Below are 13555 nucleotides of genomic sequence, written 5' to 3' on the forward strand. Positions count from 1 at the left end.
CACCTAGGAACTTTCCCTCGTATGACAAATAATTCGTATTTAAAGGTAGTTGAAGGATAAATCCCCGTCTCGTAGCCAAACCAAAAAAAAATACTACTCAAGAATTAAACCACGCCAGCCAGTATCTAGGTAAGATTAACCCCGAATAGGTACTACTTTCTTATTCATTGCCGGTCAGCTTATATATATATATATATTCTCCAACATGACGATATTAATACACAGGTACACTTCATGCCAATAACTCACTTATAATCAGCTTCGTATAATAAAAATAAACCTACACTGCCTGCTATTCCTCTCTTTTGTATAATATATACCGTAATGTGTATGATTAGTTATTACTCATGTACTACAAGGGATATAAACTCCCAATATATCAATTAACCACTACCGAATCTACAAAACAACGACCATTCGAGTTAACGATTAACGCATCCCCTATAAGTGTTATTATTTATGTGTTGAATTGTGGTTTTTAAGGCCAGTCAGCTTGAAGCTCAGTCTCGGCACTTGAAGCTACTTAGAACAATATGAAGTAGTAAATCGGAGCATACCCGAATTCCCATCCCCAATTCCTGATAAACATCAAGCAATCTGCAAAACATCTCGCATGATCCCATGTAGTACCTGAACATCAGCCTGTTTCTATCCATCCCATGACCTCTCTTCTCAAATGCAAATGAATTAAAGCAGCTCCAAAAGTTTATTTTATAAAAAAAAACAACAACAACATCATAATCATCCCACACACACACAATTAATCACGCCCAACTCTCCTGACTTAAGCTTGTTTGGTCCATACACACTTCTTATAGCTTATCCCAAGCAAGCATTACAAACAAGCACAAGACAAAGACTCGAAAGGCTTATTTTTTCTACATCCCCCGCGATATCGATTCGATCGACAAGGACCCTTCCCCCCCTTTCTAGTTGTCTTACCCACACACGCTAAGCTTAAGGAAGTCTTTTAATTCCCCCGGCCATCTATATTTATATCGGACATACATCGGATAATCGATATTAGAAAGATGTCGCGCGACCTATTCGGCGAATTTGGGGATTTCCAGAGTGGAGGTACCACTACAGGAGGTGGGAGTACAACAACCAACAACGCATTTTCAACAGCATCGTCTTATGCTACACAACCGAATACAAGTGGGAATTCGAACTTCGACGATTTATTGGGATTGTTTAATTCTCCAGCACCACCATCATCATCATTATCTTCTACTACAACTTATCCCCCCTCTTCTCAAGTTAATAATATTAATAATAATAACAAACCCCTCCATTCGAATTTCCAATCGACTACTTCGGAAGCAATCGTTTCCAATCAAAGCTTCACAAATACCCACAATTCCAATTCCAATTATAATTATAATTCTAATTATAATTCTAACCCTACTTCGACAACATTATTCACCACCTCCCCAAATCAAAACCCCATTTTCGATAATGACGACGACGATGACTTCGGAGACTTCGCGGTAGAACCTTTACCAAGTACAAACCCAACCTTCGGACCTCTCTCAAACAACTCCCCTCCTCAAAAGCCTTCCATCCCCACAATCCACCACCCCCAACCCCACCATCACCACCTTCAAGAACAAAATAAAACCAACGATGATAATAATAACAACAACGACGACGACGACTTCGGAACCTTCATCTCAACCCCCCGAATCCCCACTCCACCACCAACATTCTCCCTCTCCTCCACAATCACAAACACAAACTACCTCCACCCCCTCCACCCGCCACCAGCACTGCACACCCTCCTACCCCTCCTAACAACCCAATTACTATCCCCATCCCCCTTCCTAACACGTCTAAAACCCCTTTCCTACCCCGCAAAGCAAAGGTTATTGACATCAATCAAGGTTAAGACGTTTTTTATATCAATCGTCATGGTATCGCATGTTGTTGGTAGAATCATTGCTGGGAGGAAGGTTAGAGGTCGAAGGAGTTATAAAGGAAAGGGTATTGAGAGTAATGGTAGTAGCAGTAATAATAAAAAAAACGAGGGATTAAAAGATGAAAGAGAAGTAGGAGAGTGTGTAAGGGAATATAACGAGATAGTGGGTAGTTTGAGAGCGGTGGTTAGAGGGATGGGAGTTGTGGTTGTGGAATTGAGTGGTGAGATGAGTATTTCATCCCCTAGTACTTCGACTTTATCATCGGGGAATAAGAAAGGGAAGAAAGGAGGTAGTGGTAATACTACTACTACCGGTATAACGGAATTCTGCTGGTTATGTGGATTATCACCGGTGGATAAGGTGGTCAAGTTAAAAGAAGATGAAAGTATAGAAGTTGGGAAGGATATTGATGGTGGAGAGAGGTGGGTTAGTGGATGGGGACATCGTGGGTGTAGGAATTGGTGGGGGGAGTGTGGTGGTCGGTTTGGAAATTAAATATCTCCTCCTCCTCCTCCTCCTCCTCCTCCTCCTCCTCCTCCTCCTCCTCCTCCTCCTCCTACCATCTACTTACTACATATTAAATGCTTATTTAAGTAGATACTACTTAGATATATTGATAGAAGAGTAATTAATTTAATTAATAAAGGCACGAAGTTTTTCTTCATCGGCACAATCATTCTCCACCAACATCCTAACCGCCACGATGGATTGTCCTTCAACATCTATAATCGAGTACTTCCCCACCGTCGGAATAGCACCAACCCCCCATTCCGTTCTAAACACGTTATTCGCGTCTTTCCATCTATCCATTTTTCCATTTTTATTAGCACCAATACTATAATAAAAATAATAATAAAATAAATAACATACTCAGTCTTATCCCCAACCTCAACAGTAACAACCAAAAGCTCCTCCTCAACCTCTTCGAACACCCGATTGAACACCGGAATCGCGGCGCGCACGTCTGGACACCATGGTGTATTTGTGATTGGATCGGAAGAGGCGATGAAGAAGATGTAGAGCGGTTTTTGGGAGAGGGTTTCTAGGTAGGTTTGTAGTGTGGTTGTTGGGTCGGTTAGGGAGAGGGAGGTCGGTGGGAGGTGTTTTATTACCATCTTCTTCTTCTTTTTTTTTATTTATTTATATTATTCTTTAAGTATACTGGTGGTTTGGGAGTATGGTGGGGGAGTGGTGGGTGTGGATGTGGATGTGGATGTGGATGTGGATGTGGATGTGATGGTGGGGGTTTGAGAATGTTATTGTTGGTTGGTGGGGTTTGGTGGGTTTATACCTTCTCCATTCAATAAACTGTAATAAAGAGACAGACAGACGGACAGAGACAGACAGACAGACAGGTGGATTCTATGAAGAAAGCTAAGCTATGCCCGCATAATAACATACATTCATTCATAAAAAACCCTCAAATAAAAATAATAAAAAAAAAACAAAAAGCTCTAGTCAAGCTACGCTCCCGCCCTTTTAACAGTTAATTATCAATCAATCAATAAAAGTAATTCCACCACCAGACCAAATAATAATAAAAAAAAGAAAAAAGAAAAAGAAAAGAAAAAAGTAATTCACGTCTATTCCAAAGAAACACCATGAAAAAGTATTATATGGAAAAGAAGAAGAGATAAAAGAAAAGAATATTTATTCGGAATCACTAGCAGGTCCACTACCGGCTTCATCCAAATCTTCAATGATAATATCACCACCGTGTTTGGTCTGTCGGGCAATTTCGGCGTCGAAGGCTCGTTGCGCCGCTTCTTGGCGTGCTTCCTGTTCGATCTCTGCTTCGGCTTCTTGGAGGTATGAACGGATTTCCGGACAATTCGGATCTACCAGATCAACTGGTTTTTGGAGGCCCTTGTTTTTTATCCTTTTCCCCCATAATTCTATTAGTATGTTTTTAAGAAAAAAAGAGATGATGATGATGAGGGTAATGGGTTGGTTTACCTTGGGTCTGCACCAGCGTCTACTAACAGATGGATGAGGTATCCACCAACCTCTGGATCTTCAGAAGTAAATTGAGCGGCAACGTGTAACGGTGTATCCCCTTCCATCAAGCTCTCGGGATCGACTTCCAATCCTTCCTGATCCAGGAGCATATCCAAAATCTCCGGGTTACCGTACTTTGCCGCAACGTGAAGAGCCATTCTTCCCAGGGAATCGCGGGATTCGTTGAGGAATTTGGAGAGAGGGGTTGAGTCTTCGGAGTCTTCGGCACCATCCTTTGGAGGTTCCGTTGTGGTGGTGGTGGTGGGTTTGGTTTCTGTGGATTCTTTTGTTTCGTCTGCTTCATCTTTGGATTCTTCTTTTGATTCTTCGGTTTCAGGGAATTGAGAGAGGACTTCGGTCAGGAGGTCGGTGTTGTTTGAACGACAGGCGGCGAAGAGGAGTTCTTTCGGGGAGGCGCCTTGCTGTTTATCTTTGTTAGTTATTTGGTATTTTTGATACGAGTATGGTTAAGTGGGGAGAGAAAGAGAGAGGGTACCTCGTCATGGTCCTCGTCATCAACGGCTCGTGGGTCCTTGGCCATTTTTTTTTTGTAGTTGTCTTTTTTCAGCGGGGTATGTAGCTGTAGTAGCTGCTGTTGGAGCTGTAGGAGGTAGTGATGGTGATGGGTTTGAGTAGTAGGAAGGATAAGTTGATGGGAGAGATGATGGTGAGGTCGAAGATAAGGTAGAAGAAGATGTTGATGTAGAAGTAGTTTGTGGAAGTAGAAGTGGTCGTGGTGGTGAGAAGAGTCGTCTCTCGGATGGCTGAGCTGGGTTTGGTTTTAGGACGACCGACGCGGGGTGGCTGTTAATGTTAATGCTGTCAATGCTGGCTGACTGTTAGTTTGGTTTGGGTTGGTTTCACTTCCAACTCTGGAAAAGAAAAGAAAAGAAAAGAAAAAAAACCTTCCTCTGACAAAACCACCATCACGAACTCCTTCCTCCATACCTCCTCTACAAATAAAGAAAGTCCTATTCTAATTAATATTAATAATAATAATAATTTAATAAAAAGAAGAAGAAGAAAAAATGTTATTATTCTGCCCAACCTGTTCCAACTCTCTAACCGTCCACCGCCAATCGGCAACCGGTCAAAACGCCCTGACATGTCCAACATGTCCCTACACATACCCACTGACCCGTCGTCTCTTCGAACGTCGTCACATCCGTCGTAAGGAAGTCGACGATATCCTGGGAGGAGAGGGGAGTTGGGATAACGTCGATAATACGGAAGTGCAATGTCCCGATGAAGTTTGTGGAGGGGACAGGGCGTATTTTTATATGGTGCAGATTAGGAGTGCTGATGAGCCTATGACTACTTTTTATAAGGTATGATTGTTATTATTATTATTACTATTTATTATGGATGGAATGGGATTAAAGCTAACGATGGGATAGTGTATGAAGTGTGGGCATAAGTGGAGGGAAGGTTGATTCTATTGCGACTCTGATATCTTATTGTTATCACGAACTCTGCTCATCTTCATCACTTTATCAAAATAACATCAACTGCCAACCTACCAACCAACCATATACAACATCTCCTCTAAAGCCTCTACCTCTACCTCTACCCTAAACTAAAATACAAGACTACATCATCAAATATTAAAATGATTGTCGACGCCGGCCACCTCTTCACCGACCAAAAAATCAACCTCACCTACCCTTCCCAACTCCTCACCGTTCTCGAAACCCTCAAACGTCCGCTCTTCATCCTATTCATCCCCTCTGCCTCAGACGAATCGCCTCCAGATCCAGCCGTCAATTGGCGTTGTAGCAAAGAAGACGCCTATGAAGTCGTCTGTCGCGAATTCGGTAAAGGTCCTACTCCACGATACCTCGCCGTTTTGGAAGTTGGTAATAAGGATGAGTACGTTCTATTCATCCTCAAAAAATATAGAAAATTCTTGTTAAGAAAAAAATAGATGGACTTCACCAACAAACATTCTAAAATCCCGTTACAAAATCACAACCTGTCCCCTCCTCCTCCGTACCCAACTAACGACCCTCAAACCCTCAACCGAAACCGGTATCCAAACCGTCCAATTCACACAATTCGACGACATCCCCCACAAACTACGATTCTTCAAAAAGGCAGACATCTCCCACCTCCCGACCTCACACTCCCTCTACAAAACGGAAATTTACGAATCGAGAGATAAAGATGATGGAACGTTATGGGACGGATGGGATTATAGATTTGATATAATATCGTATCAAAACAATCGAAGAAGGAAACAGACGATTGCGAAGGAGAGGATGAAGATGAGGTATTTGCGGGAGATTGAGGATTTGAGGGAGGTTGATATGGAGATTATGAAGTTTATGGATGAGGGTCATGAGGTTGGGGGGTTTGGAAGTGGTGGTTGTGGTGGTGGTGGGTTTAGGTATGAAGTTCCTGAGAAGGGGCTCGCGCCGTCGATTATTGAGACTGAGGGAGGGGAACATCATTTAAATCGTGTTGAGACTTTGGAGGAAGAAGAAGGGGATGGAGAAGGGTTTGTGGTTGGGAAGGTGGAGGTTATGGAGAGTGATGATAGTGAGGATGAGAAGAGGAGGAGGAAGGGGAAGAAGAAGTGGAGGGGGGATGTGGAGTTGGAGAGTGCACTCGGAGAGGGGGTTGAGAAGGTTGATTTTGAGAAGAGGTTTGAAGTTTTAGATTAATTATTTTACTCTAATTAATTAATTTATCTATCTATCTAATTCAAATCTGATAAAGGCTAATGAATGAAATATTAATATTCCTTTTTGAAGTTATAATTTTAATGATATATATGTATATGAAGGTTTATAGTTTGGAGGGGTTGACATCCGAAGCAAGCGTCTCGGGTAAGGTACCGCCGTCGGAATATAACCCATGTAATATAGAATGGAAGTATATATAACCGATAAGGCCCGCCCAATGGATGCTGGATTATAAATACCACAAACTTATAAATCTATCCGATGTATATTTATATATAAAAGTAGTGGGGGTATATAAAGAACTACTTAACTATCTCGTACCTCAGCTTTCAACTTTACATCAAAGATCTAGAGTACAATAACATACTATATTATATATATATATACAACTTCATAAAAACGACAAAAGATGAGTAACACACCAGAACTCACGTTATACACCGGCCAGACGCCGAATGGGTATTCCCCCCCCCCTTCTCTTCCATCATCTCTTAATTCTAAATAAATAATTAATTCAATAACTAATGATGATGATTATAATAAAAAAAAAGAATAAAAATCTCCATCGCCCTATCCCTCCTCTCCCTACCCTACAAAACAGTTCCAATCTCCCTCTCAACCCACGAACAAAAATCCCCCTGGTTCACATCCATAAACCCCAACGGTCGTATCCCCGCCTTAACCGACCACTCCCCCCCTTCATCCCCAAAAACTCCCCTCCACATAATGGAATCCGGCGCCATACTCCTCTACCTCTCAGAAACCTACGACCCAAACCACAAAATCAGTTTTCCAAAAGGAAGTACAGAATACTGGGAAACGATCCAATGGGTATTCTGGCAAAACGCCGGATTGGGACCGATGCAAGGACAATCCAATCATTTCATAAGATACGCCGGCGAGGATATTAAATATGCTAAGGAAAGGTATGTAAACGAGACTAGAAGACTTTATTCTATTCTAGAGAAAAGACTTGAAGTTCAGGAGGTGGAAGGGGGCAGTGGATGGGTTGTGGGGGATCATGTTAGTATTGCTGATATTACGATTTTTGGATGGGCTGTGTTTGCGGAGTGGGCTGGGGTTGATTTGAAGGAGTTTGAGAGGGTGAGAAGGTGGAGGGAGAGGATGGAGGGGGTTGAAGGGGTTGAGGAGGGGAGGAATGTGCCGGAGCCGAGTGGGTTGAGGGCGATTATGGGGGATGAGAGGAAGATGGAGGAGTTTGCGGAGGGGAGTAAGAAGTGGATTTTGGAGGGTATGTTTTCCTCCCGTTTATGATGATATTATTTATTATATTTGAAGGTGGTTGGTTCCTAACTGAGTTTAATCAAATAGGAATGAAGAGAGATGCCAAATAACTGTTTATATACTCCATGATAAAAGAGAGTATAGAGAATAGATGATATAAATGATATTAATTGATTAATCACTAACCCCCCCAACATACTGCACCTCCTCCTCTCCAATAACTCCAAACTTCGGCGCCACACTCCCCCACGCCAAAGCTTCAACCCCACCATCCCCCGCCACCAAAGTCACAGCTTCACACCCATCATGTTGAAACCCCAACGTAGTGAATGGTAAATAACTCCTATTAACATCATTCGTAAACTCCACGTTCGGTGGGAACGGACTATTCCTCGCAACCAACAATGTAATATTATTATTCAATATCAAAGGAACACACGCGATTAGGTATAGACCGTTTTCTAGGGTGTCAGTTCCGATGTAGATACCGTCCAGACCGGATGAGCCTTGCATGTAGGTTAGACGGAGACCTCTGGCTCCCAGGGGGATTTGGGAGAGGGGTTGGAGGAGGACGCGGGAGAGGTTTGTGGCTGTTAGGTCGGATGGGAAGTAGATGAGGTGGTTTTGGAGGGTGTCTTGGGAGACGAATGAGGAGTTTGAGATGAAGGTTGGTGGTGGTGGAGAGGTGGTGGAGGTGAAGGGGAAGAGGATTAGACTGCCGGAGGGGGAGCGTTGGAGGTAGAGGTTTGTGGAGGGAGTGTGGATTGTGGTGTTTATTATCGTTTCGGCTGTACCTGTTGAAGATGTTAAGAAGAGGAGGAGGAGGAGGGTGGTTATTGTTTGGTGGAGCATTTTGTAGAATTTAATATATTTTATATTATAATATATTTGAATGGGGGTATTGATGATAATGAATAGAAGAAAGAATTATACTCTCCATCCAGATACAGTACTACATATAAAACATCTTCAACCACGTTTTTAGTACTTAATTTCTAAAAATGAGCTGTTATCCCCCCCCATCGACGCTCTAAATATGGGATCTGTGATGGTAAATCGGGATGTGAAAATGCAACATCATGGTGTGTTGCACAGATCTGACATTGACCGGAAGGTACCTGGTTACATTCTGGGGGGGGATTGTAGGTTGAATCTTCATCTGTGATTCATCCATTCATCCACCCATACGATCAATCAAATCTGATTCGAAGTTATCTCACAATGAGGCTCCCTCGATATATATACCCACTATCAACAGTGGTATCCCTCTTATCATATCTATCTTTTGTAAATGCACAAATAACAGTAATAGAAACTATAACCGTCCGTTCGAATTCAACTGTTACTGTTACCCGTCAATCTCTCGCGGATGTAACATCCTGTGGTGCTGCTGCACTCCCTCTTTGCAAAGACATTATCACACTATTTTCACCTTCATTCCCTTTTGCGTCAAATACTACTTCTCCTGCATCGTCAACTGAATTATCTTCAGTAGTTGAGACTTCAACATCGACTTTGGGCGTTGAAACACCGACTGGAACACCTATTGGTTTCTTGATCACCGCTACTATCGCTGGTGATGATGATTATTATTTCTCTTTTAATACTGGATTAGAAGGGGATGTAGGTGTTGGTCTTGTACCCCGGACTTGGGGTGGTAATGCTACTCGGTGGTTTTTGTATAACGGATATTTAAGGGATCATAATCCTCCTTTTTATAAGTTTTTATGGTTGGATCCGGATTTAACCTCTTCCACTCTCAAAAAGAAAAGAGATAATGGTGCGGTTGTGGTTTATAATCTAAATCGATCATACGACTACGACCGAGCAACTGAAAATCCATTGGATTCTTTACGAAGCGTTTCTAGTGGATATTCTGTTAGGAATTCTATCGATACGACTTTATTATTAAGATCAGATGGAGTTTCTTATTCCTTTGCTGCGGTGGAGGAAGGAGGGGTGTATAATGTTATTGGAGTACAATCAGATGATATTGGTGTTTTGGAGGAACGATATATTCCTATTACTTTAAAAGCCGCGATAAAGGCTTTACCCACCTCGTCGACGGTAATCAGTCCCAAAACGACGGGAACGAAGACTTCTACCTCTGTTACGACTACAACGGATATAGATTCGATTTCTAGTATTTCCGGTTACGCCGGTTCTGCCACGGACGATGGGGTGATGTACATCCAAACCTCACCTATAAACCTCGGTACCCCGGCCCCCGTCTATTTAAAACCCATATCACCGTTCGGTGGGATAGTCAATTCTAGTTCGTTGGATACCATAAAACCGGATGTTCAAGCTAAAATGTTTTATGGAGCGAAGGGACAGGATGGGGGGATGATTTTGGGGAATTTGAATGTGACTTTTCCTTATCGATCGGTTTATTTGGATCATAGTGGGTTTGTGGTTGGTATTGTTTGTAATGGGAATAATAGTATGACTGTTACTTGGGAGAGTTCGGACCGTGGGAAAGGGGCGTGGATGTTTGCGAGGGAGACGTGGGAGACGCCGGTATTGTTGATTTCGGCGGGGAGTTCGTGTCCTAGGTTTAGTAATGATACCGAATCGTTTCTTATCGCTGAAGATTTACAATTTTTGGAGGTATCGGGTGGATTGACGACGACGACGACGACGACAGTTGCTACTGGGACTTTCCAACCGCTTGAGGAGTTGATAGAGAGTCTTTCGTTGGATGTTGGGCCGGCGAGTTCGGGTGTTCCGTTTGATTATGTGCCTGATATTGGGACGCCGAATTCTGGGGATACAGGGTTGAAGTTTGTGAATATTGGGAGGGATTTTAATCAGCGGTTGAATCAGGAGATTGGGTTTTTTGATGTTTCGACTGATGGAGGGGTTGCTGCTGTTATGGAGGCTTTGTATCCTATGCCATCGATTGGGACGACGACGAGGACTATGAGGATGGAGAATATGAGGATGAGGAGGAGGATGGGGAATTCAAAACGTGGGTTTCTGTCAGGTCTTGCGGACGCTTTGGCGAGGACTGCTTTGGCTATAGCAGAAGCACTAGCCAAAGCAGCGATAGAACTTCTCGCAAAAGTCTTCGGCGATCAAGACGGTGCAATCGCCTGGAAAACCTTCTTCACACCAGACAGCATCGGAAGGGATTCTCTAAACCAAAGAACCAGTACCGCCTGCTCCAGTTATATTCGAAAAATAGGACCATGGGGTTGTCAAGTCCGTCTATGGATGTTCCTCCCCAAAACCGTTACGACGGCATACGCACAAATGAGCGATCAAATCTCCAAATGGGGTAATCAATTAGTCGGACAGACGACATATGCTACCCCTGGTATTGAAGTCTACTGCGTGGATTGTTATGTCGATTTAGCGCTTGACGTTAAATACTCTTTACGAAGTAATTCGACGGGGATCACGGAAGCATATGCGTTCGTAAAAGGGAATATGACGCTTCAATTACAGATCGGGATGAATGCTTATTGGGAGTATGTATGGAACGGAACTACGAAGTTGACGACGATAGGATTGGGACCTATCAACATTGGCAAGTTATTCCAGTTCGGACCGTACGTTGACGTACAATTCCAGAATGATGTGAAACTTGCACTTGTGGGACAGTTACTATTGGGGTTTTCGGCCAGATGGCCGACGGTGGATGGGAGGGTTGATTTTGTTAGTGTTGATAAGGGGGATAATTACATGTCCGGGTTGACTTCGCCGGCTGTTACGAAGATTTTGCAGGTTTATGGGAGTGTTACTATTACGTGGACGATTGGGTTGCCGGTTGCTATTGCTTTTGGGGTGAAGGTTGATGCTGGGAAGGTGTTTCAGTGGGAGAAGGATGTGAGGTTTTCGGTTACGCCGAGGGTGGTTGTGGCGGTTACTTTTATGGAGTCTGGGGCGGTTAGTGGGAGGTTGAGGAGGGATGTTGATGTTGATGTTGATGTTTTTGGATTTGATGGTGGTGGTGGTGATAAAGGTCTTATGGTTCGACCGCCTACTGATGTGGAGGTATTCGAACGACAGGATTCGTCGGAACAGTATTGTGTCGGAGCACTGGTTAGTGCGTACACACAAGTCATCTTCGAGTTCATATTCGGCGACATAGCGACATTACCACTATTCATCTGGCCGGCAGCCAGTAACCCGTTTTATCTATTCACTCCAACCTGCCTGGGGAGATGGGTAGACGTTCCCATGTGTCAAAAATCCGCCGTGGCGTCCCTAAAAGCCGATTCCAACAGGGAAATATTCTGTTCTGGAATCTACGGCTGGACGAGTAAAACTACTACTTCTACGGTGATAACCAGGGAGGTTAAGACGACTAGCGGGGTGGCGATGGGGTCTACTACCGAGACTGTTAATGTGCTGGGAAGACTGACGGCTACGCATAGGGTTTATACGCTGACAATTACGGGGTATGCTACTTCGAGGGTGTCGGCGGGGTGTACGGGGGCTGCGTCGGCCGAGACTTTGGCTAGTAGAGCTGTGGTTACGAGTGCACCTGTACCTGTACCTGTGTCTGTGGGTATGGATGTGGTTGAGAGGGCGGGGATTAGTACACCGTCATATTTTAAAGGGTGGAATGTGGCTTCGCTTTCGAGTGCCTGTGGTTGTCTGTTGATAGCACCGCCGGGGACGAAGGTTATCTACGTAAGTCTTTATTTATTTTATATTATTATACTATTATATTGTTATATTTTACTAATCTATACGGTTACATAGGAAACCTCAACAACCCCGGGAGGAACCAGTACCTCATTCTCCACGCAATGGATAACAACCAGCACCACAATCACCACTTCAAACATCACCGTAGAAACCGTAACTCGTACCGGCGCCACGGCTATCTACACCACACTACCCGCCGCCCTTACCCAATCCTTCCCAGCCGCTCAATACTCACTAGCATCCTACACCGCCACCGCAACCGCAGACGCAAGTTACACCATCCTCTTCAAGAACTACAACTTCGAAATCAACGGTGAAGACCTAGCATCCTGTCCCTGCGGCGGAAGTGGTCTAACATGTAACTGGATCGATCCCGTCCGTACAAACCCCTCTTATGACATGACATCCACCTGTTCAAACCTAAACGACTGTAACACAATCTGCACAAACATAAACTACCTCTACGGCGCCACAAACCTCTGCGTCGGAACCGTATTCTACCCTCCACCTAGGAATCTATGTGTTTTTAAACATAAATTACAAGGATTAAGTAATATTACGGATAATGCGGATTTGGTGGATGGGTGTGGTGTTGAGAAGGAGGTTGCGGGGGTTAAGGTTGAAAGTGGGGTTGTGGATTTTACGACGGTGGGTTGGTTGGAGTGGAGGTATGAGTATGGGTATACGCAGTTGGCGGTGGATTATTTGGGGGATCCGTTGACTTTTCATAGGATGTTGGAGGGGAGTGGGGTTGATTATCTTTGGTATATGGATGATGGGAGTACGATTGGGCTTAATTGGAATTATACTATATATGTTACTTGATATATATATATATATATATATACCTAGGTATATATATATTGTAGTTATCTAGTTAGTTAGTTAGTTATTGTGTTTATTATATTGGTATTAATGGTGGGAATTAATAAATTGGTTTTTTGGATTGGTGTATTAATATTGGTGATCGATTGTGTAGATGGGTATTGATGTGGGTTTTTGCTGTGATATCGTATAAGGTATGTTAAGTAGCATTTTATGAATTATACA

The 13555-nt window shown here is 43.3% G+C and overlaps 8 protein-coding genes across 8 annotated transcripts; 5 read left to right on the plus strand and 3 right to left on the minus strand.

Annotated features, from left to right (window-relative positions):
* Positions 1-1031: 1031 nt before the first annotated feature.
* On the plus strand, positions 1032-2414 carry AOL_s00169g56 (uncharacterized protein; the record flags this gene model as incomplete). The annotated part of the gene is made up of 1 exon (XM_011127413.1): positions 1032-2414. One exon carries the CDS (start codon positions 1032-1034, stop codon positions 2412-2414), a length of 1383 nt encoding a protein of 460 aa, XP_011125715.1.
* A 138-nt stretch (positions 2415-2552) lies between these two features.
* On the minus strand, positions 2553-3034 carry AOL_s00169g57 (uncharacterized protein; the record flags this gene model as incomplete). Its single annotated transcript, XM_011127414.1, has 2 exons — positions 2553-2721; positions 2790-3034. 2 exons carry the CDS (start codon positions 3032-3034, stop codon positions 2553-2555), a joined length of 414 nt encoding a protein of 137 aa, XP_011125716.1.
* Positions 3035-3569: 535 nt separating this feature from the next.
* On the minus strand, positions 3570-4458 carry AOL_s00169g58 (uncharacterized protein; the record flags this gene model as incomplete). The annotated part of the gene is made up of 3 exons (XM_011127415.1): positions 3570-3798; positions 3876-4339; positions 4414-4458. The coding sequence occupies 3 exons, from the start codon at positions 4456-4458 to the stop codon at positions 3570-3572; spliced, it is 738 nt and encodes a 245-aa protein (XP_011125717.1).
* A 487-nt stretch (positions 4459-4945) lies between these two features.
* Positions 4946-5350, plus strand: AOL_s00169g59 (uncharacterized protein; the record flags this gene model as incomplete). Its single annotated transcript, XM_011127416.1, has 2 exons — positions 4946-5245; positions 5315-5350. 2 exons carry the CDS (start codon positions 4946-4948, stop codon positions 5348-5350), a joined length of 336 nt encoding a protein of 111 aa, XP_011125718.1.
* A 176-nt stretch (positions 5351-5526) lies between these two features.
* Positions 5527-6580, plus strand: AOL_s00169g60 (uncharacterized protein; the record flags this gene model as incomplete). Its single annotated transcript, XM_011127417.1, has 2 exons — positions 5527-5786; positions 5842-6580. The coding sequence occupies 2 exons, from the start codon at positions 5527-5529 to the stop codon at positions 6578-6580; spliced, it is 999 nt and encodes a 332-aa protein (XP_011125719.1).
* Positions 6581-7010: 430 nt separating this feature from the next.
* AOL_s00169g61 (uncharacterized protein) lies at positions 7011-7956 on the plus strand (the record flags this gene model as incomplete). The annotated part of the gene is made up of 3 exons (XM_011127418.1): positions 7011-7060; positions 7153-7853; positions 7934-7956. 3 exons carry the CDS (start codon positions 7011-7013, stop codon positions 7954-7956), a joined length of 774 nt encoding a protein of 257 aa, XP_011125720.1.
* A 64-nt stretch (positions 7957-8020) lies between these two features.
* AOL_s00169g62 (uncharacterized protein) lies at positions 8021-8698 on the minus strand (the record flags this gene model as incomplete). The annotated part of the gene is made up of 1 exon (XM_011127419.1): positions 8021-8698. One exon carries the CDS (start codon positions 8696-8698, stop codon positions 8021-8023), a length of 678 nt encoding a protein of 225 aa, XP_011125721.1.
* A 369-nt stretch (positions 8699-9067) lies between these two features.
* AOL_s00169g63 (uncharacterized protein) lies at positions 9068-13330 on the plus strand (the record flags this gene model as incomplete). Its single annotated transcript, XM_011127420.1, has 2 exons — positions 9068-12487; positions 12560-13330. The coding sequence occupies 2 exons, from the start codon at positions 9068-9070 to the stop codon at positions 13328-13330; spliced, it is 4191 nt and encodes a 1396-aa protein (XP_011125722.1).
* Between the last annotated feature and the right edge of the window lie 225 nt (positions 13331-13555).

This window comes from Orbilia oligospora (assembly GCF_000225545.1).
Source record: "Orbilia oligospora ATCC 24927 unplaced genomic scaffold scaffold00169, whole genome shotgun sequence".
In the NCBI taxonomy this organism is placed as follows: Eukaryota; Fungi; Ascomycota; class Orbiliomycetes; order Orbiliales; family Orbiliaceae; genus Orbilia; species Orbilia oligospora.